The sequence below is a fragment of the Bicyclus anynana genome, chromosome 25 (genome assembly GCF_947172395.1).
Source record: "Bicyclus anynana chromosome 25, ilBicAnyn1.1, whole genome shotgun sequence".
NCBI lineage: Eukaryota > Metazoa > Arthropoda > Insecta > Lepidoptera > Nymphalidae > Bicyclus > Bicyclus anynana.
Window position 1 is genome coordinate 2,363,376 of NC_069107.1, and position 24,547 is coordinate 2,387,922.

The 24,547-nt window shown below is 36.7% G+C and overlaps 1 protein-coding gene across 3 annotated transcripts in view; it reads right to left on the bottom strand.

Annotated features, from left to right (window-relative positions):
• LOC112056645 (zinc finger protein rotund-like) overlaps nucleotides 1-24,547 on the bottom strand; it is a 213,620-nt gene that overhangs the window by 139,754 nt on the left and 49,319 nt on the right. For 2 of the 3 annotated variants that reach the window (XM_052889394.1, XM_052889392.1), the window contains exons 3-4: nucleotides 4,579-4,678; nucleotides 2,243-2,370 (exon numbers count right to left, since the gene is read on the bottom strand). In XM_052889394.1, coding sequence (XP_052745354.1) covers nucleotides 2,243-2,370; nucleotides 4,579-4,678 — 228 coding nt within the window. The remainder of the gene's footprint in view (nucleotides 1-2,242; nucleotides 2,371-4,578; nucleotides 4,679-24,547) is intronic. The other variant, XM_052889393.1, reaches the window with a different exon arrangement.

Sequence of the window (24,547 nt, forward strand, 5' to 3'; positions counted from 1 at the left end):
TCCTTTGTTTGTTGGTAAACAGTACATAAAGTATGGCTTTAGTAGGTATTTTGCCTCCTCTAAATCCGGGTTGCTAAGTAACCAAGTTTTCTTCTCACTATGGTAGACTTTCTAACTGTAGGTATCTAACTGATAAGAGAGATCACGCATCTGTTATCATTGCGTGGAAGTATTCACAGCACTTTCTATGCGCCGGTCCAATGCATCGGTGAGAACATTTTTATTTTATCATACTATTGATTGTAACGTTATTGGAGACCGACCATTTTGATCCCACAACGTTTTAGAAAAAAATTACGAAATATCCTTTGTCTTATAATAAATCAAATAAATATTTTTCTCAAAAAAAAATATTTATATTTTTCACCGTGATAGCCCTGTGAATATCAATCAATCAATCAAACTATATTCATTTAATTCAAATAGGCTTAGTTTACAAGCTCTTTTGAAACGTCAGGTAATAATATTATACTTATGATAATGGTGATAATAATTAGTCGAAAACTTACAATTAAAGTTACGAAGGTTCCAAACGCGCTTTGGCCAAGAGCCCACAACAAACTCAGCCAGGGTTTTCCTTTTTTAGTTTATCGTCGTTAACAACCCATATACGGCTCACTGCTGAGCTCGAGTCTCCTCTCAGAATGAGAGGGGTTAGGCCAATAGTCCACCACGCTGGCCCAATGCGGATTGGCAGACTTCACACGCAGAGAATTAATAAATTCTCTGGTGTGCAGGTTTCCTCACGATGTTTTCCTTCACCGATTGAGACACATGACATTTAATTTCTTAAAATGCACACAACTGAAAAGTTGGAGGTGCATGCCCCGGACCGGATTCGAACCCACACCCTCCGAAATCGGAGGCAGATGCACGCTGGCCCAATGAAGTCTGCCAATCTGCATTGGGCCAGCGTGGTAAAATTGGCCTAACCCCTCTCATTCTGAGAAAAGGCTCGAGCTCAGCAGTGAGCTGAGTATGTGTTGATAATGGATTTGCCTGACTATTTCGTAATACAGTGTTACCACATTATTATAATTTATAACTATGCAAAAATTTCACGGGAAAATATTAATAATCTCTAGCCAACCTCAAAAATAATTGGTAAAGATTAATCAAAGTATCTTATTCTGCACAATACTAATCCTTCATTTCTAATATATTCACCAAAATAGTCTATTCAAAAAACATCGTTATGAATATAGATATAGGAGTCAAATTATATTAATACTATTTAACATATATGGCCAATTTGTTGTTTAAAAGAATCTGACTCTAAAACTCTAAAAAATAAAGTTTAATTTCCTACAACTGTGTTCATAATCAAAAATAAGGTTTAAATTTAGTGGCATAGGAAAACTACACTTAAACCAATGCCAATAAAGTTGGATTTCAAATGACACGAAGAATTTCCAAAAAATATTTTGCATAAACGCGCCGCGGGCGTCTCCATTGAAAGCATTTTGAAAAAACATCGCAAAAGACATTCTAACCCTTTTCTAAGTCGGTATAAATAGTGGTAATGATGCGTACGGAATTGTTAAACAGGTTTTTTTTTAATTTTTTGTCTACTTGGTATGTACGGTGCATTTTTTTTTTGCAAATCGTTCTATTTCATGCAAATCGTGGGAACAAACGTTGGAGTGATCATTTGGAGGGAGACAAATCTTTATTAATTACCTCTCAAATGGAATCTTGGGATTTGTCATCGGATAATGGATTGTTGTGGCGAAAATGTGTATCTTTTTTTTGGGTAAATGTGTATCTGTGGCTTTATCGGGAGGTTGTAGGTTCGATTTTTGTTAGAATATTCCCAATATCTTTTTTTTTTATTCCTTACAACTTGACGTGACTACAATATCACCTGATGGTAAGTGATGATCTAAGATGGAAGCGGTCTCACTTGTTTCGATTTCTACACGACATCGCACCGGAACGCTAAATCTCTTGGTGGTACGTCTGTGCAGGTAGGGTGGTAATTTGCCACGGCCAAAGCCTCCCACCAGCCAGACCTGGACTAATTAAGAAAAGGGATCGAACCTAGGAACTCAGTCTTGTAAATTCACAGCGCATACCACTGCGCCACGAAGACCGTCAATATCTTCTTAAATATAACCAATTTTTCTATTCCCCTCCAATTTTTCGGAAAAGGCTGCGTTTGGAGTGGGTACGACAATAGACCCATGACTTTGACTATAGTGTCTTCAGTATGCACAGTTTAAAAAAAAATTAAAGTACTTACATCGACGACCCCATTGTTCCAGGGTGGGAGCGCGTAGTGGGAGGGGTCGTGGTGCCCCCCTCCCATGTGCTCCGCCATCACCGACATCCAGTGGACTAGGCCCTGCGCCCCGCCGCCGCCTGATGTACCTGATAATTAAAACATGTATTAAAACACTAGCCCGCGACTTCGTCCGCGTGAAATTTAGTTTTTCACAAATCCCTCGGGAACCATGTATTTTTCCGGGATAAAAAGTAGCCTATATATACATGCTATAATATATCTGAATACCAAATTTCAGCTAATTCGGTTCAATAAATGAAGCGTGAAAGAGTAACAAACATTCATATCATCAAAATCATCATCATCATCATCATCATCATCATCATCATCATCATCATCATCATATCAGCCGATGGACGTTCACTGCAGGACATAGGCCTTTTGTAGGGACTTCCAAACATCACGATACTGAGCCCCAGCGACTCGCTTGATGTCGTCAGTCCACCTGGTGGGGGGTCGGCCAACACTGCGCTTACTAGTGCGGGGTCGCCATTCCAGCACTTTGGGACCCCAACGTCCATCGGCTCTTCGAACTATGTGCCCCGCCCATTGCCACTTCAGCTTCGCAACTCGTTGAGCTATGGTGACTTTGGTTTTTCTGCGGATCTCCTCATTCCTGATTCGATCACGCAGAGATACTCCTAACATAGCTCGTTCCATCGCCCGCTGTGTGACTCTGAGCCTTCTTATGAGGCCCATAGTCAGGCCATATAGATCAAAATCATCAGTTTTTGCAAATCTCGGGAAACCATGGATTTTTTCGGTATAAAAAGTAGCCTATGTGTTATTATAGAGTAAAATCTATTTCCATTCCAAATTTCAGCTAAATCGCTTCAGTAGTAGCGGCGTTATAGAGAAACAAACATCCAAACATCCATACAAACTTTCGCGTTTATAATATTAGTATTGGTCAATCAATACACATAATTAGAAACGACCTTCACCCATCTGTTTAATGAAAAGTGTTTTATATCTTTAAAAATATATTGCGATAATACATATACAGGGTGCTGGGGAGTATTTCCCATAACTCTGGGGTTATATTCTTTACCGAAAATTATTTAAAAATGTTCAAACAAAAAAAACATTAAAAAAAAACAAAAAAAAAACATACGCATTGTATTGAGAACCTTCCCCTTTTTTTGAAGTCGGTTATTATATGGAATTACATTATAAGAGTACGATTTAAACTCTTGAAAGAAAACTGAAATACATAAATGTTCATTTGAAAGATAAAGTAACATATCCCAAGCGAAACAATTGCAAGAATATTTTAATTCAACTAACTTTATTAGATTTTTTGTGTTTCACAAGCAAACACAAAAAATCTAATAAGATTTTTCAGTAACAACATAATTTTAATATATTTCAAGTCTTGTTAGAATTATTAAATCTTATTTCATTTTAGATGGTAATTTCATATTAAGGGTTGGTTTAGACAGCGTTGTCAAGTTTTTTTTTACAGTATATGGCCTAAGATCCAGCATCATCATTAACAGCCGATGGACGTCCACTGCTGGACATAGGCCTCTTGCATAGATTTCTAAACAAAACGGTCTCGAGCCGCCAGCGAGATGTCTTCGGTCCATCTAGTGGGGGTCGACCAACACTGCACTTTCCGGTGCGGGGTCGCCATTCCAGCACCCCAAAATGATTTTTAACTGTATTAAGTTGACTTTTATCAAGTTCATGGTTTATTAGATTTTATATGAAAAACGTGTTTGGCCGCAATTTAAGTATGCAACCTGCATTGTGTCACTGTGAACATTATCTATGATTTATTTCACAGCTCTAATAAATAACAGATGAGTGTATATATTTTGCGGTGGTATTACGCGATGGAACGAGCCATGCTTGGGGTTTCTCTGCGCGATCAAATCAGTAATGAGGAGATCCGCAGAAGAACCAAAGTCAAAAATATATTTATAAATTGAATTTTTGATATAGCTCAGCGAGTCGCGAAGCTGAAGTTGCAATGGGCGGGGCACATAGTTCGAAGAGCCGATGGACGTTGGGGTCCCAAGGTGCTGGAATGGCGACCCCGCACTACAAAGCGCAGTGTTGTTCGACCCCCCACCAGGTGGACTGCCGACATCAAGCGAGTCGCAGGTATTCGCTGGATGCAGATGGCTCAGTACCCTACAAAAGGCCTATGTCCTGCAGTGGACGTCCATTGGCTGACATGATGATGATGATGATGATGATCATCACCCCCTGTACACAATGGCGATTGTCTGCAGTGAGTCAGCATATGTCTTGTGTACTGGAACCTTTAGATATTGAGAAGCACTCACCAGAAGGCACGGCGGCGGGCTGCGCGGCCGCCTGCTCCTGTCCCCCGCCCCCTGTCACTCCCCCGCCGCTCCACACGAACGCTGATGATGCGCCCGCCTTCTGAAACAACAGCTCCGGTCAATGGTGGACACTATATGATCTGTTTCACCTTCTGATAAGTGGCAGATAGTTTAAAAAAAAGAATATTCGTGTAAGGGGTAACCTCACCTGCTCCCTGCAGGTGAGTTTGCTCTGAGCTCAGAGCTCTGGCGACCGACTAATGGCAGTATAACCATATATTTGTTAATTTAACCATCCGCTGCCCGCGAGTATTTTATCGAAAAGCCCGTCTGCGTTGAAGAAGCCGACAGTCAGGGAATGCGGTTTTAATCTATCGTTGTGAGCCATTTAAAAAGTCTTTATATTCTTCTATCGCGCGGAGCATGATACTGTGCTCGCCTATTGCCCTTAGTTTACTTTATATTTTTTTACATGTCACGTAACGGATACGATGGGCGACCGGTCGTCCATTTAGGAGTCAAATGGTTAAAATTTATTAGTTGGATAAATAGGTAATAAAAGTTATTAGTTAGATTTTTATAAATGGTACAGGCCGGTATTGGGCAGCAGAGACACCGGTGCGGAAAAAATCCAGCTCTGGGAATGACCAATCCGCATGCCCAGCGAGGTCAATCTTTGGGAATTATTGATGATGCCAAAAGGAAGTCCATAAAAGAGATCAATATCCAGCAATAGACGTCCATCGGCTGATAATGATGGATGATGATGGAAAATACCCTCCAATTAGTCGGAAAATACTATAGTCCAGCGGGCGTAGAGCAAACCTCGACCTCTCGGTCCAGTCCTTCATATAAAGCTATTGAGTTTATTCACCACTTTTGTCTTTGTTACTTTACATGAATTAAAAAGTAATAGTACATATTATACTATCCGATATTTGTCAAAAGGTGGTGAACATTGATTTAAAAAAATATCTAACTACTCGATTGCTTGATTAGCTGAGAGCTATGGAATTAGTATTAGTATGGGAATTTAATAATAAACGTCATCATCATAATCTTTATTATGGTATGGGGTCGCCATTTCATTGGGACTCCATCGTCCACTACCGTACACTTATCAGAAAACGGTAAAAATCATTTAAATCTCTAGCATGAAGTTATCATCGTTCACTGTCTTAGGTACACTTTCCAAAAGGTAGTGAAAATCACTCAAAACGGAATTTCAACACATGGGGACTCCATCGTCCACTATCTGACTTCGATTTATGTAAATATAAGAACAGTTAATAAGAAAATACATAATTCATAAGACTGAACTGATTAGATAACAATTAGCCCTGATCATGGCCGCGGTATAATTATTTCAAAACGTTTAATTGATCGGCCGTAATAGATCCTGTTTGCATTCTATTTTTTTGCAGCTTTAATAATCAAATCCATAATTAAAAAGTTTTACCAACACAGCACTATACAGTCTCATCATAATGGTTTATTGGCAGTTATTGTAATAAAACCACACAGCACAGAAAATACAAGAACACAACAGAAAATAGAAAACGCTAAAGCTAACACTTTATAAAACATACACACTACATAAAAATCATTGGTCTCTTAAAAGAGTAATTTAAAGAACATAATCACTATCATCAAGTAATAGTAATAGTGGTAATACTAAATAGATATTTTTTTTTAATATCCTAAATGTTGAAAACGGTTTCAAGTTTAATTACCTCATCAGGCGAGTTAGAGATTCTGTCCAAATTGTTTTCATCATCAGACGTGTCCAAACTAAATCCATTAGAGAACAGCATATTCCTCGAGTACAGAGAATAACAATCGGCAACATTTCGTCTTCTCTTGCCAAGTGTTGCTAGAAAACTCTTGTAAAGTTGAGTGGGCAAGAGAAACGGTGATCGATTTTGGAAACCATCTTTGAATGTCAGATTTTGATTTCTAAATGGATTTGTGAAATCCAAATCTGGTAGGAACTCTTTTTTGATGAAGTCTGCCACTGGGTTTAGACTTAGAGCATTTTCTGAATAATCCAAAGCTGTATTGACTTCATCGTTTGGGTTATTCTCTAAATCGCTCGCTTCTGAGTTAGCATCGCTGAAGGTTTCGTTTCTCTCCTTTGTTTCATCGTTGCTGAACTCTTCGAATTCACGTTTCATTGGATAATTCATTTGTTTCTTCAAAAACGAGTTAGAATTCGAAAGTGTCACGGACATATTACTTATTGGCACTAGTTTACACTTTATCACTTATCAAATATAATATTTTCTTGCTTTATTTAAAATCTTCACAATAATGTCTATATTTAAAATTAAAAATAAATATTTCTTCGTAATAATTATAATAAAGTTATTTAGGTATTTATAGGAACTATCGTTGGGTTAGGAGGTGGCTGGACCGTAGCTGTGAAATATTAAGTTATTTCGTTGAATTTTGTATTAAGTTTTTAAACAGTTTCAGCATATATTTAAAGTATCAAAACTTCACCCGTTTGGTTATTTTTAATTTAGAATATTAGTTTTATGTGAAAATGTTTGTGATGTAATTTGTTTTCTCTAATTAAAGGTTTATTTATTCTAATAAGAATTGCTTCTCTGATATTATCCTAATTATCGCTAGGCTTAATAATTGTTTTATTTTTTGGATTTTCTTGTGCCATGTCTATTTTGGTAGTTCTTAAATTCAATAGTTACTATTTTAACATTAGGTAGGTAAAGATTTCTTTTTCTGCAATATATTTAAAAAAAATGATCTTACCTATTTTAAGCAATTAAAACTTATTCTACATAGATAATTTTATGTTATTTAAGCCTTGATGATGATTAAATAAAAAAAAATATAAGCACGGTACGCAACTGCAACTCGCACTTGGCGAGTTGCAGTTGCGTACCGTGGGTTCCGTAACAATATAAAATGGTCAATACTTTACTATGTGCAAATTAATCGTGTGTTCCGTAACAATATCAAAAAGTCATTACTAAAGTTATTTTACTATGTGCAAAAGAGCTTTTTAACGTTTTTTCGAAGGTACCTACAAAAAAATTTGGAATATTTTCGTTGCTTGTGTTATATTATGTTGTCAAATTTTATAAATCTAGATCAATTAGTAGTGTCCCTATTCATCTTATTAGATTAGAGAATCTTGATAGATTTGAATTGTCTCATTGATGAAGTCCGAGATTGAGTTATTCGCCAAATACTTATTTATGCCGTAGATATAGAAAAATAAACTTCTAAAAGCGAGCAAAGTCGCGTGCAAACTAGTAATACGTAGGTAAAATGCAGTCAATAGGAAGTATAGCAATAAGAATAACTTGGAAGTGTTCCCAAGTATGTTAAACTTTGAAAAACTGTTATTCGCGACTTTTATGAAACGAAAGCGTTAAATTATACGAAACTTATTTATATGGCTGTGAATAAAATCAAAGCAGTAAAATAAGATTGAACTGAAGTGGTGTGATAACCTTTTGGTTCAGTGGTTACTACCGTCTGGTTACGTTTCACGAGGTCCTAGGTTCTGCAACAAAATATTTTTTTTTTTTTTCGTTTTTTTTTTCAAAAAATTTATATAATTATTTTTTTAGGTTAATAATCAATAAACATTATTAATAAAAATGCTGCTGTAATTCAGATTTTTAAAATCTTAATTACAGCAGCTACAGCATATAAAAAACTGATTCAAGATAGAAAATTTTGAAAGTAATTTGAATTTTTTTAACTAATTTTCGTTTTATCCATTAATTAAGGGACACCCTGTACATATTTGAAAGCGAAAGGTTACATCACAAAATCCCGAAAACTGTTTCACGCAGAAAGTTGAAATTTGGCAGGAAGGTAGATTATAGTTAGTATCCCTTAGCTAAGGATGGATTTCGCGACAGGGCCAGATTAAGGAGGCATTGGCTTGTAATATGTATGCAGAAGTAGTACTTTTTGTGACAGAAATCGTCCAAGGAAGTATTAATGCTATGCTTGCATGAAGCATTGCTGTACTGTGGCATAAAAGACATGGTCACCTATGTAATTACAGACATATAAGGCCTTACTTCTATCTTTATCTTATCTTCTATCGTTATTCTATCTTATCTTTACCCTTACGCCTCAGGGTGTTGGAGAGTTGCCATTTTTTAGAATAGGCATGTGAAGTGTTGATGGTTGAAGGACAAGTTAACCCTTGAATGTTTCTCACCTGATGTTATGTGATGATGCAGTCTAAGATGTAAGCGGGCTTACTTGGAAGGGGTACAAGTTTATTCTGTTTTAGAACTCAAACTACCGTCAGTGTTATTCATATTAATTGAATTTGAAACACGGCTAAAACCTCTCCCAACGCGCGATGCGAGCGGCTGCGCGCCGCCGCTTCGCTGTTTGGATCGTGCCGCGTTGCAAGAACCAGCTCATGGCTAAGGGCCCCGTATGGGTTTGAAACTAGTCGGACATACTCTGACCTTATATCACGTGAGTTTTAGCCGTGTTTCATAATCAATTAAGTTTATTCTACCCATATCTCTAACGGGTTTTTCGTAACGGAACGCTAAATCGCTTGGCGGTTCGCCTTTGTCGGTAGGGAGGTACGAGTAACTAACCACTGCTTACCACCAGATCAGACGAGTCAATTTAGAAATTATAAAATCCTTAACTGACCCGACCTGGGCATCGAACCCAGGACCTCTCTGCTGAGATCCAAAACACCACCAACTGCCAGTGAGGTCTTTGATTTAGTGGTTAGCATTGTCGGCTTCTTATGAAGAGATTTCCAGGTTTAAAATATTTTTACATGAAACGTGAAAAATTCCCATATTTAACTATTCTAAACAAATAGTTTTTATTTTCTGTGGAAAGTTCCAATTAGGTGCGGTTAGGTAAGATTACGATCTAGTTAAGTGACTAATTAGTAATTTAAATTTAACCTAAGCGTATAATATATTTACTATGATAATGTCCAATAACTTAATCTTAGTCGTTCACTGACTATTACTTTAGGTCACTTTATTCACGTGCTCTCCCATAAACAAATGCTAAAAAAAACCTAAACCCACCATGCTGCTGTAACCCGAGATGGTGGGTATACCTCCTTACGGGATCTAAAAGCGGCAAAATACGAGTTAATATCGATCGCGCACCGCTATTCGCGTATGTAGGTCGTAGTTGGAAATCTTGAAATATATTTGTGACCTCTCATATTTTTATCCTACAGCACGAAACGAAACGGTCTTATAACGGAGAGATCGGAGAAAATGTTGGTTGAATTTTTTTAAAGAATGTACCTATTTTCTTCCTACATTCGTCCGGAAAATGCTTTAGGTTTCAGATTATTAAGCTCGCTAAGCTAAAACGCGAAATTAACCCTTTATCTATGTGAAATAATAAAGTGTCAAATAATAGTATAAGCTGGGAATCGAACTTGTGATCTCTAGTTATCTAAACCAGGGCAACTACCAGAAAGGACGACAAAATTTCAAAATACGTCATTGTTATGTCATATAATAAGTTGTTATGTCTTCACGTCTATGCTACCGAACCGATTCTAAAAATTCTTTTACCAGAGGAACGCTACATTATCAGCGAGTAATAAAAGCTACCTAGCTTATATTTTAATCCCTTTATTCTGGCGGGAACGGAAAATGAAACCACGAAAGTCCTATAGTATAATGCTAGCCACTCACCATCCGATAAGCCAACATGCCTGCAGCTCTAACGACTTGACGTATGATAAAACTGATCGTGTGTTGGTCGCGATGTACATAGAGTGGCTAGCATTATATAAATGTAAGAGTATGTTTGTGTTGTCGAGTATTTTTTTTTTAATTTATTTGGGTTAACAAACAGTAAACGATAAGATTTAATTTTTAAAATATTAATAACTTCAACCTGCACTGTTAACCACAGATTAAATACAAAACAAGATAACAGTGAAATATTGGAAGTGAAGTGAAATAATGACATTTAAGTTTCTTTTTATTCTTTACAAGTTAGCCTTTCACTACAATCTCACCTGATGGTAAGTGATGATGCAATCTAAGATGGAATCCGGGCTAACTTGTTAGGAGGAGGATGAAATCCACACCCCTTTCGGTTTCTACACGACGTCGTACCTGAACGCTAAATCGCTTGGCGGTGCGTCTTTGTTGGTAGGGTGGTAACTAGCCACGGCCAAAGCCTCCCACCAGCCAGACTTGGACCAATTAAGAAAACCTCAATCGCCCAGGACCTCCGTCTTGTCCACTACACCACGGAGGCCGCCAAAACTTTTACATTATAATCTTACATTTATAGTGACAAATGCTTTTTGAGTAAATAATTATAATCATTATTATGAATAGGAAACGAACTTAGAAACTTTAACACTGCAAATGTATATTGACAAGAATTTACCTCTAAGCGATCATCGCTTATAAAATTGAACACTATTTGTAAAAAAAAATCACCGGAATTTGCACCAAAATCCATGCAATACCCATAAAAGCATTTTATAATAATCCTCATAAATTTAACTTTTCTAATGCATCTATATGGTTGTTCGATTGTGAATCTTATTTCTTTACGTATAAAGGCGCAATTTGTTTGAAAATGTACGCGTTAGAAAAGTGCTCTGCGAATAAACGCTTTTGAAAATTGGAAAATTTTGCTGCTTAAAAAAGAAAATGTTATAGTAAATAGTATATATGTGGTTTACTTTAAGTATAGGGCCGATTGTGTAGATAAGTGGGTTACGTTGCTAAAAAGACATATGCCTAATAAGATACCTAATGAGGAGACCCGCAGAAGAACCAAAGTCACCGACATAGCTCAACGAGTTGCAAAGCTGAAGTGGCAATGGGCGGGGCACATAGTTCGAAGAGCTGATGGACGTTGGGGTCCCAAAGTGCTGGAATGGCGACCCCGCACTAGTAAGCGCAGTGTTGGCCGACCCCCCACCAGGTGGACTGACGACATCAAGCGAGTCGCAGGGATTCGCTGGATGCAGGTGGACGTCCATCGGCTGGTAGGATGAAGATACCTAATAAGATATCGAATAAGATACCTAATATGAAATTTGAATATTCTGTTTTAATACTTTTTTTTATTGACAGATCAAGGAAATCATCTATCAGATAGTAAGTGGGTGTAGGGATTGTATAGATACGCAACGCTGGACTAAATTGCTAATAAAATGGGCAACCTAATTTAAAACTTGGATATTCGGTTTGACAGACCAAGCAGATAACCTTAAGTAAGTAGAAAACCATCCTGTTAATCCATTCCTACTAATATTATTAACGCGAATGTTTCTATGGATGTTTGCTTATATGTATGTTACTCTTTAACGCCGCAACTACTGAAAATATTTGGCTGAAATTTGGAAAAGTTCCTAAGGGATTTGTGAAAAACTAAATTTAACGCGGACGAAATCGCGGGCGTCCGCTAGTATTATAAACGTGAATTTTGGTATGGATGTTTGTTCCACTTTAAAGCCGCAACTACTAAACTGATTTGGATGAAATTTAAAGTGAAAATAGATAATACCCTGGACTACCACATACACTACTGTTTGTCCCGGAAAAACCCATGGTTTCCCGAGATTTACAAAGTGTCATGAGACACAAAACAATGGAAGGAAGGGCCGGTACTAATGAGTTTCGGATGCAAATCGGGAAACTTAGATTTTTACTCATTATATTTTCCAATAAGATTCTAAATAGAATACATTTTTCAATTTCAAAAATTTTTTTCAAAAAATTTCAAAAAAATTTTTCAAAAAATTTCAAAAAAAATTTTCAAAAAATTTTTCAATTTAATTTTGTCACCGCCTTAAATAACTAAAAATTCATTGCATACCATCAAGTTTCTTTTTTTTTAATATAACCAATATTCCCATTCCCCTCCAACTAGTCGGGAAATACTGTGCTAGGAGTGGGTACGACAATAGACCAACGGGGCGGGGATCGAACCACCACCCCTCGGTGATGAATTCAACCCCTCTTACCGTTGAGCTATTGAGGCTTAAGTTAAGGAACATACAGAGCAACTGTCTGTTTAATTAGTCATATTAGATGTAGTTAGCTGGATTATATATTAAAAGTATTTCGAAAGTTTTAATGTAACACGGGAAAATGTGTTGACTAATCGTATTGCATCAGTTGCATTAACTTTTCTAAATAAGGTAGCATCTGTTAAGGCGAATGGGAACGGTTAACTAACTTAAATTTAAAACAAAGATTATCTTGCAAAAATATGTAAGTTTATTAATATTCAGCCTTAGAGATTACCAACTGAAACAAACTGATTTTTTTGTTCATTTTAGGGTACCTCAAATGGAAAAAGGGAAAAAAAAATATTTGACGTTGTCCATCCGTTTTTTTGTCTACTAACACCCTTTTTCTTAGAAACACGTAGAAAACTCAAAAACTGAAACTTACATCTAATACATAAAACACAATATTATGTATTGTGTAATAATATTATTATGTAACCTTTAGAAAAATTAAACATCGTAGTCTAAGCACTTAAAGGATACGTTCGCAGTTATGCCCTATTTTAGACTGACATGTTTCAAAACCATTATTGCACATCAGTTTGACCTAGACTCATAAAATTCGACAAGAAACAATGTATTACAGCACTAGTGAAGAAAAGAATCCAAAATCAGCAATATTACATGGAGTACCCCTTATAAGGATTTATAAATACCACAGTCATAGGCCTTCATTCAGCGGCTTTTAGTAACCTGCGACGCAAAAAAAAATAAATCACGGAACCATCTGTGCGGAATTCAGACTTGCGATTGGCTGATTTTTATCAATTTAAAGATTAATTGCTAATTATTTAGTCGCTAATGTGAAACGTACAAAGAAGACAAATTAATAATAATTTAATAATAAGTGTGAGCATTCTCCTTAAGTAAAAGCTTCTTATATAAAACCACGTCAACATAATGTTGTTACTTATATCTAAATATTCTTGACTTTAATTATTTAAAAAAAAGAAGTCATAGTGTTCTAAAACATAATTAAAATATTTTGGTGATTAACATAAAATAAAATGAAGAAAACTTGAAGTTCTAAACAATTTTAATTAATTAAAAAAATAATTAAAACTAATTAATAAAAACGAAATGATAACCGTTAATATCATTTTAAAAATGGAACGCATCACGTCACTGTATTCAAACAGCGCGAAATTTTTAAACACGCGGACATTCGATTACAATCTTACAAAGACACCGCACGCACACACCTACAAACTCATTAACGTACACATTTACATCACTAATGCGACACGTGTTTTCAGACATCAACACTAAACGTCGCTTTCTAAACTAAATTCATTTATTTTTCACTGTTATTTGGCGCGAATAACAAGACTTTTATTTGTTTTATTCAATTGTTCTTTGTATTCAATTTTGTCTTTGAATTTCCGAACGTTTTTTATAACGGGTGAAGTTTCGTCGACCGCAGTAAATCGATTTAGTGTTTAATTTGTTTCTAAACGATCTCAAAGGGACCGGTTCTAATTTTGAATTTTTGATTTTTTTTTAATCTAGAGAACGTCTAGATGTCTTTACCGCGAGGTTTTCGCTGTGAAACTCTCCTCAGTTGCTGCAAGGAAAAGCATTTCGACAACACATAGAAGGTTTTCTTGGATGCGCGTGTGTGCACAGGTTTCGGACAGCGTCATACGTGTCTGTGTATCAAGACTCGGTGAGCTTACCCCTGTGTGGGTGTGTTTTGATCGTGTGTGAGTATTTTATGACTGTGAGTGCATCCCTTTCGAACTGCATGCAATTTATATGTGTGTGCTTTATTTTTTTTCTAAACTCCGGCGATTCCGTGTGTATGCTTCTGAAATTTTCATGTATGGGTGCAGTGTTTTTTTGCTCGCCACCGTGGAACTTCTTACGTTATTGCAAGGTGATAGGGTCGATATTCGTGTGGATATATTAAATGTATTTTTCAGTTTTATATCGCCGATATGAGAATCGCGGATGGAAAGAGCAATGAGATGCTATCGAGTTTAGAGGGAAGTTATTTTGTAAGAAATAATTATGTGTATTATTCCTCATAATATTATTCCCCAAGAAGTTATAGCCATTAGACAAAAACAGCCTTATGGTTAGGGGCCCAACATAACAATGAACGATAATAGTTATCTTTGCTTTCTTCTCGTTTGTCGTAACAACTCCTAAGAGAGTCCGACGAATAATTAAAAAAGGAGAAAGAGAATATTTGTCATTAAATATGACTAACCACAGCCATTGCCTAAACCCTCTCATTCTTGGAGAAGGCTCGTGCTCAGCAGTGAGCCGAATATGGGTGGATAATGAAGAAGTAGTTTCGAAGTCCTTCAAGTACCTATTTAGCCGCATCTGAATAACATGATCATAATATACATTACTCTAGTAAAGTGGCTTTTAAGAGTTAAAATGGTTAAACCATGTAGTTTGTAGTTAAAAATATTTATAACTAGCGGACGCCCGCGTCTTCATCCGCGTGGTATTTTTTCACAAATCCCACGGATCATGGATTTCGCGACTTCGTTCGCATGGAATTCAGTTTTACACAAATCACGTAGGAACCATGAATTATTTCGGTTTGCAAAGTAGCCTATGTGTTAATCCAGAGGAAAATCTATTTCCATTAAAAATTTCAGCCAAATCGCTTCAGTAGCCACAGCGTAAAGGAGGAACAAACATACTTACACACTTACACACATGCAAACATTAGCCTTTATAACATTAGTGTGATATTGTGATGTAAAGTGTGATAGCAAAATTAAAAAAAAAACAATATATTCGTATTAAGGTCTCTAGATAATAACATCTCACTGTAAAAGAAAACGTAAGAGGAATAAAAAAATGCATGCATCGTACATTTTCAGGTAGACACATTTTTCTTTAACCCATTTATAGATGTTTTTCAATGTGTGTGTGAGCTTGCATCTAGGGGGTGTGGGTAGTCTTAAAAGGGTTGGGGGGGGTGAACATATAAAAATGATAACGCATCGCAAGACGGCTGCTTTTATGGTTTTTCTTTATTTTTTAAAGGTTTTTTATTATTGAAGCGAAGTAATACGTCCGTTGGAAGATATATTTTACGAAGCAACGTTGTATGTTTTTCTATTTAAAACTCAAAATTTTTGCACGAACAAGCTTATGGTTAAAACCCGGAGAGGATTGGAATGAGGGTTAAGAGCTCTGGATGGGTACAAAACTGTGACTATGCAGTTTATAAAGAGACTAGCTGACGCCGCGCGGTTTTACCCGCATAGTTCCCGTTCCCGTAGGAATACGGGGATATTATATAGCTTATAGCCTTTTTCGATAAATGGGCTATCTAACATTGAAAGAATTTTTCAAATCGGACCAGTAGTTCCTAAGATTAGCGAGTTCAACCAAACAAACAAAGAAACTCTTCAGCTTTATAATATTAGTATAGATACAACTTTTATCGAACCCTGGACTCTTTGTTGAGAACTACTAACTGCACCTATACTAACTTTAAATCGCTTGGCGGTACGTCTTTATGATTAGGGTGGTAACTAGCCACAGCCTCCCACCAACCAGACCTGGACCAATTAAGAAAACCTCAAGCGACCTAGCCGGGGTCGAACCCAGGACCTCTGTCTTGTAAATCCACCGCGCATACCACTGCGCCAAGGAGGCCGTCAATCGAATCATTACGACAACTATTATTTGATGACCAAGTGACGCAGTGGGTAGAGAACTAAATTCTGCATCCAAGGTTCTATTCCCACAACTGAAAACATGACTATCCGCACAATAATGCAACACTTATTATAGTCAGCTAGAGACTTTATTCTATCTCATCATTATCAACAATTATTCGGCTCACTGCTGAGCACGAGTCTCCTCTCAGAATAAGAGGGGTTAGGCCATTAGCAGACATCACACACGTAGAGAATTAAGAAAATTCTTAGGTATGCATGTTTCCTCACGATGTTTTTCCTTTACCGTTTGAGACATGTGATATTTTATTTCTGAAAATGCACATAACTAAAAAGTTTACGGTGCATTCCCTAGACTGGATTCGAATCTACGCCCTCCGGAATCGGAGGCAGAGGTCTCCACTGGACAATCATTGACTTTTATTATTATATCTACTCCACTCCATTTTTAACCCCCGACGCAAAAAAAGGGGTGTTATAAGTTTGACGTGTCTGTCTGTCTGTGGCACTCTACTTAGCTCAACTCTTTAGCTTTATAATATTAGTATAGATTTTATCACAAAGTTAATTTTATTCATAAAATGTTGAGCACTTTTCTGACATAAGAACTCTTTGCCAAGATTTAAAAAAGTCGTCGTCGTCATCAACCCATATTCGGCTCACTGCTGAGCTAGAGTCTCCTCTCAGAATGGGAAGGTTAAGGCCAATAGTCCACCACTCTGGCCCAATGCGGATTGGCAGACTTCACACACGCAGAGAATTAAGATAATTCTCTGGTATGCAGGTTTCCTCACGAAGTTTTTCCTTCACCGTTTGAGACACGTGATATTTAATTTCTTAAAATGCACACAGCTGAAAAGTTGGAGGTGCATGCCCCGGACCGGATTCGAACCTATACCCTCCGGAATCGGAGGCAGAGGTCACGAGAGGGCTATCACGGCCGTTCGTAACTAGACGGATGGTAAAGGTTTTATATTACATTACGCCATATGTGCATTTTACTTTACATAACGCCACATGTGCGAATGACATTACGATATTGAAATTGGTGAAATAAGCGATACTTTACGAATGTGTAATTAAAAATATTATGATATTTATTTGGATTTTTAGCGAATAATTGACATATTTTTAAGTTAAATCCCGAAAATACCTTTTCAAGGTGCATCTTTTAAATAAACTATATTTACCAGAACTCTTAATAGAACCTAGGCCCTCTGAACGCATTCGACAAAAGCAAGGCGTTTACCACTGCACCAAAGAGGTCAAAAGTTCAGGGGTTTCCATTTTTTAGGTCGCTTGTAAATAGTTTGGCAGAGAAATTGCCGTGACAGCCGCCGTTTGTCACCCTGGCGTGACAATTTCACTTACTTTGCACTTCGGTTATTCATTTACTGGCACTTCTATAATATAGTACAAGATCGTTGTCGTCGTCGTCATCAACCCATATTCGGCTCACTGCTGAGCTCGAGTCTCCTCTCAGAATGAGAGGGATAAGGCCAATAGTCCACCACGCTGGCCCAATGCGGATTGGCAGACTTCACACACGCAGAGAATTAAGATAATTCTCTGGTATGCAGGTTTCCTCACGATGTTTTCCTTCACCGATTGAGACACGTGATATTTAATTTCTTAAAATGCACACAACTGAAAAGTTGGAGGTGCATGCCTCGGACCGGATTCGAACCCACACCCTCCGGAATCGGAGGCAGAGGTCATATCCACTGGGCTATCACGGCTCCTTTATCCTCCGGCTATATTTGAAACATAATGGAACCTTTTTTTTATTATTTACAAGTTAGCCCTTGACTACAATCTCACCTGATGGTAAGTGATGCAGTCTAAGATGGAAGCGTGCTAACTTGTTAGGAGGAGGATGAAAATCCACACCCCTTTCGGCATCGTACCGGAACGCTAAATCGGTTGGCGGTACGTCTTTGCCGGTAGAGTGGTAACTAGCCACGGCCGAAGCCTCCCACCAGCCAGACCTGGACAAATTAAGAAAATCTCAATCTGCGCAGCCGGGGATCGAACCCACGACCTCCGTCTTGTAAATCCACCGCGCATACCACTGCGCCACGGAGGCCGTCATATATATGAAGCATAAAATTAGTTTTCAACTGACATATTAGACGATAAACAACTCTACAGCGAACAAAAGCGGCTCACTCTCTTAATTTTATTGAGTCGCGTATTAAACGAAAGTTATTTCAACAAATAACATAAAATTTAAAATTTTGAAATTTCCCCGAATGTTATGAAATTATTAATAACACTCACAATCAAGTCATCAATATTCTCTTTCAGTGCTCTTTCATTTGAGACCACACTCGAGTAAATTTGCATTGCAGACATTCGGTTGTTCTTCCCCGCTTTCAACCCCCAGAACTTTTAAACGGCTCAACCGATTTTCATGAAATATATCTAAGAACACTCGCCTGTAAGTCACCAGTTCAGGAGCTATGGTGCCACAGACATACAGATAGACAGACAGACACGTCAAACTTATAACACCCGTATTTTTGCGTTGGGGCTTAATAACACCTAAATACAATATTGAGTTGTGTGTTACTAAATAATTGCAATGGAATAAAACAACAAACTGCTGAGCTCATTTTATGCATCATTTATAGGTTGCCTTTGACTTAGATCATGGCTTCCTAGATTTTGTATGAAAAAAATAACTAGGCAATGTCTCAAATTTCTAATCCCAAATAAATAACAGATGAGGGTATATATTTAAAGAGCCGGATCTTATGTATAAACCTAAAGTGAGACTGTGTGTTTTTTGTTATCACCATCACATATTGTTAGCTTGAGTTTCAATATAGATATTAAGTAACTTTAAAAATCTATTAATCATCGTATGAGTTACATTAAAATATTATCTTATATTATATTAAAAACTACACATACTACGATGTGATTGACCAGGGGATATGAGCTCTGCCTTCGATTCGGAGTGCGTAGGTTCGAATCCGGTTCGGGGTATGCACCTTCAACTTTTCAGTTAAGTGCATTTGAAGAAATTAAACATTACGAGTTACAAACGGTGAAGAAAATACATGAGGAAACCTGCACACTTGAGGATTTTGTTAATTCTCTACGTGTGTGAATTCTTATTTATTTCTGATTTCTGTATTCATTCAATTTATTTTTTTTTTTGATTTCTTTTGTATAATTGATTTGTTTAATTTTATAATTTATTAGTTGGTATAGATTATTATTTTTCGTTGTAATTATTTAGCAATTTTATCATAAGGACACTTGACGTAAATTTAATTTGTAGTTTTAAGTGTTGTTTAAGTTTTAAATTTAACCAGACAACAGACAACAATGCTATATTTATTTTTAAAAGATGGCTTCGTTTAGCACTAGAACTTTTTAATTTTACCATTGTATAGATTATTAATGTTTCTTGTTGTCATTGTTGGTATATCAATAAATAAATAAAAAAAAAATCTGGCCAGCGTGGTGAACTAAGGCCTAACCCCTATCAATCTTAGAGGAGACTCATGCTCTGCAGTGAGCTGAATATGGCTTGGTCATGATGAAAACCCCTTAGATATAGTTTAGATAGTTACTTAGGAACTAAGCTAGGTTAGTAGGCTGTTCCAAATTTAAAAACCAATATTTCAAAGAGTCTACTTAAAAACGGCCCCGAATTTCCCCCGACTTATAATGTACGGTATACAAAAACCTCCACCGAGAGAGTCGGGGCAAAGAATAAAAAAAAAATAACCTAAGCTTATACATACATAGGGAAAATATAAAATACGGCAACTAAAAAATATATAAAAGCAACAAAAATATATTATTCTCAAGACGAGTATCACACAGGTGTGTTTTGCGTGTGTGGGTTATGTGTGCTAGTGTGAGTTCAATGCCTTGGAAATCTGTGGAGTCGGTTTTGATTAAAAAAAAAAAATATTTTGTTATGATTTTAAGAAACTAAATATCACATGTCTCCAACGTTGAAGGAATAACATCGTGAGGAAACCTGTATACCTATTATAAGGTTAGAATTGTCTTAATTCTCTAGTGTGTAAAGTCTGCCAACTCGCATTCAGTCTGGGTCACCGTAGGGGATGATAAGCCTAACCCCTCTCATTCTGAGAGGAGACTCGTGCTCAACAGTGAGACGAACATGGGTCGTAAATGATGATGATGATGAGGTTTTGTGTGATATGAGATGTTAATACTAAAATTTTACTCAGTTCGAATTCTTCTTCAAATTTACTTCATTCCGGCCCTTATGTGGGAAGTAATTTGTATGAGATTTTTCTTCTATGGAGGGAAGCAGCATTTTCCACCAAATTTTCAGATCAGTACAACAATACTTTCCGAGTATGAGAAATGAAAAATTTCTTTACAGTTGGAAAGGTAATAAAGATAATAAGCATAAGCATCATTATTATATAACCAATACAGGCAGTTAAATTGTTAAGGCAGTATTTTATATATAAAATACTTGAGAAATATATCATCATTATCAACCCATATTCGGCTCACTGCTCAACTCGAGTCTCCTCTCAGAATGAGAGGGGTTAGCCAATAGTCCACCACGCTGGCCCAATGTGGATTTTTAGACCTCACACACGCAGAGAATTAAGAAAATTCTGGATTCGAATCCACACCCTCCGGAATCGGAGGCAGAGGTCCTATCCACTGGGCTATCACGGCTGAAAAATATATAATATTTAAAAAAATACGACAATAATTTAAAAATGAAGTCTCTACAGATGTCCCAAAGAGTTATTCCTAGACGGAATAGATGGTTATGTATGTGTGCGTGCGTGCACCTCGTATGAAGTATTGACATGGATGTTAGAATTGAACACTATACCAGATGTGTCAAAAAATTTTTTTTTGCCTAAAATATGCTACTATCAGACTCCAAGGACAGGGATAACAATATAATATAGCCTATGCTATTGCTGGTATCACGTGTCTTTAACAGTGAAGGAAAACATCGCGAGGAAACCTGCATACCTGTGAATTTTCTTAATGTTCTACGTGTGTGAAGTCTGCCAATCCGTATTGAGCCAGTATGGTAGACTAAGGCCTAACCCCTCTCATTATCAGAGGATTTGTGTTCAACAGTTAACCAAATATGGCTTTTTAATGATGATGATAGAGCATAGACTGCAATAACCGCAGTGGTGTGCACGGTGGATTTACTAGACGTTGGTTAACGAAAGTGGTCCTGGATTCAATCATAAGCTTTTATTTTTTTTCAGTAGCCCAACGTTGGAAAATGTAGTACTTTTACTACACGTAAAGTTCTTCATCGTTAAAGATTTAAACATAATTATCCTAAGCCTTTATTTACAGCCTCCATGGCGTAGTGGTATGCACAGTGGATTTACAAGACAGAGGTCCTAGGTTCAATCCCCAGCTGAGCCGATTGAGGTTTTCTTAATTGGTCCAGGTCTGGCTGGTGGGAGGCTTTGGCCGTGGTTACCACCCTACCGATAAAGACGTACCGCCAAGCGATTTAGCGTTCGTACGATGTCGTGTAGAATCCGAAAGGGGTGTAGATTTTCATTCTCCTCATAACAAGTTAGCCCGCTTCCACTTAGATTGCATCATCACTTACCATCAGAGGGCCTAGTGGCAGTTTGATACTGTTACTGTCACGTAACGTAAACGCGAATTTCTAAGGAATTGAAACAGCGCCATCTAGTGGCACTACTGCACAACTGTTTCAATTCCATATAAATTTGCGTTAACGTCAACGTGATAGTAACGTTATGAAAATATTGAAAACTCCCACTCTCAGACTAATTAGATAAAGACCTGCCTCGCAAGACATTATTTTTCTGTCAACGTATATGATCAACGATCTTATGCGATTATAAACACTGTCTCTAAAGAATCGACGTTTCATAGTTTACAATCGTGTCCGTCGGTTAAAAACCTCCGTAAAAATACCTTTTTGTGTAGTTATATGGTGTAAAAAATGAACAAAAACTGCTAGTTTAGTATAAAATATGTATGAAATCTAAGCTAGTTTTCCTTAGAAAATGGCAGAAAATTTTGTTCCTGAATTTGGGTGCGATACTAGTCCTTATGTATTTAGTCTGAGCTCCCACTAGGCACACAGGTGAGATTGTAATCAAGGGCTAACTTGTAAAGAATAAAAAGATATGTGGGATATCTAGTAAGTTTTCTCTTCTAACATCTATGTTCACGTACACAGCCAAAATGCATGCACATGTATGTGTGGCAGCTCATATCGTACTTACGACCTTCTTGCGTGGCGGACAAGAATACACGCCGAGACAAAATAATTGGACACATTTTTGTAATAACTAAGAAAGGTTCTGGGTTCGATTTTCAGTTGGAGTAAATTTAAAAATTTGGTAGCCTATACTACAGCCTTTTTTGATGAGTACTGTATACCTACAATCAAATTAAAAATGAGGGTATAAATCGCTAGTCATTTCACACCTAATAATAATTATAATTAACTTCTTCTTAAATTAATGAAAATAAATTTGATTAATAAGTTTGTAACAATAACATATGGTTAATATATTTTTAATAACATTTTAAAAACGAACCATACATAATTTAAAATAAATATGGTATGAAATGACATGCGTTTTCTACCTTAATTTTTAATTTCTTTGTTGGTATACAGTACTCATCAAGAAAGACTGTAGTATGATTCAATGATCATTATTGAAAAAATACAGAAAAAAGCTCTGTCTTTTTGCAAAAGTTGGAAATTTTAAATAAAAAGTTGTATAGTGTATATATGTGGTAGATAGCCGTGTATATAATTTTGAGATACATTATTCCATTGATGTTCCTAATAAGAAAGAACTTATTGGAATAATACAATGTCTAGTTCCAGTTCAAGCTTCCTGTATGAATCAGACACTTTCTGAAGCGATTGCAAATAAACGAATTATGTTTTTTTTTTTTGGTTTTTATTAAACGATTGCTAATTACAGTTTTTGTACATTGAATAAAAACTTGTTTTCTATACATAAACTGCCTGCAATTTAAGTGAATATGAGGCGATAATAATCCGACGGAGAAGTCCCATAATGCTATGATGTATCTTTTAATTAGATCAATGTGAGTAATATCCCGTTGGTGCGGTGGTTAACGAACGAGAAATTCTCAGTAGCCCAACGTTGGAAACGTAACGTTAACCTATAATCGTAAAGTTCTTGATCGTTAAAGAATCAAACATAATTATCCTAAACCTTTTTTTTGACGGCCTTCGTCGCGTAGTTGTATGCGTAGTGGACTTACAAGACGGAGGTCCTGGGTTCGAACCCCAGCTGGGCTGATTGAGGTTTTCTTAATTGGTCCACGTCTGGCCGTGACTAGTTACCAACAAAGACGTAAGGCCTAGCGATTTAGTGTTGCGATACGATATTGTGTAGAAACCGAAAAGGGTATCGATTTTCATCTTCCTCCTAACAAGTCCGCTTCCATCTTAGATTGCATCATCACTTACCATCAGGTGTGATAAGTCGAAGCTGCATGTCACCTCCCAATAATGAGAGGCCTGGCTCTATAGAAGGTCGTAGCAATGGAGTAATTGATGATTATTACGAAACCCACTAGTACGTTTCCGATTATACCTAATCGCACTTTGGCCTGTTTTTTTCTATTATCATTATAATATCATTTAATTCATATCTATAGTTATTCACCGTTTAGTATTGTATGTTAATGATGTAAATAAAATATTTACTACTATTCACTATCTATTTTAGTTCAAGTATTATGATACGATCACGCAGGCTTTTATAAGGAAATGAATCACTGCATTTATATTATGAATAAGAAAATCGATACCTACTGATACGTAAGACTACAGCCCTTATTTTATAGCCTTAACAAAATACAAAAATGTATGTTGAGCTAGCGGACGCCCGTGACTTCGTCCGCTTTTTGACATTCTTAATCTAGCCATATCACAAAATCCGTTCTTAGCAGATACCTACTAACGTCAAAAATTTCATCTTTATACGTCAAGCGGTCTTCGAGATTTCGTGATGCGACCTTTCGCATTTATATATTAAGATTCTGCAAAAAAAAAATTGAGAAAATAAATAGCTCATGTATTCAACCATGGTAAAATATACAACCCTTTTAAATTACAGCCAAATAAGTTCAGTATTTGCGGCGTGAAGGGGTTCCTTACCAACACATATAAATGTTACCTTTGTAATATTATTCGTATTTTTCAATTAAGTTTACAAAAAACACTTTTGAAATATCAAAAATGGTTAGTAGGTTGTAACTCTATCATCAGTTTGACATG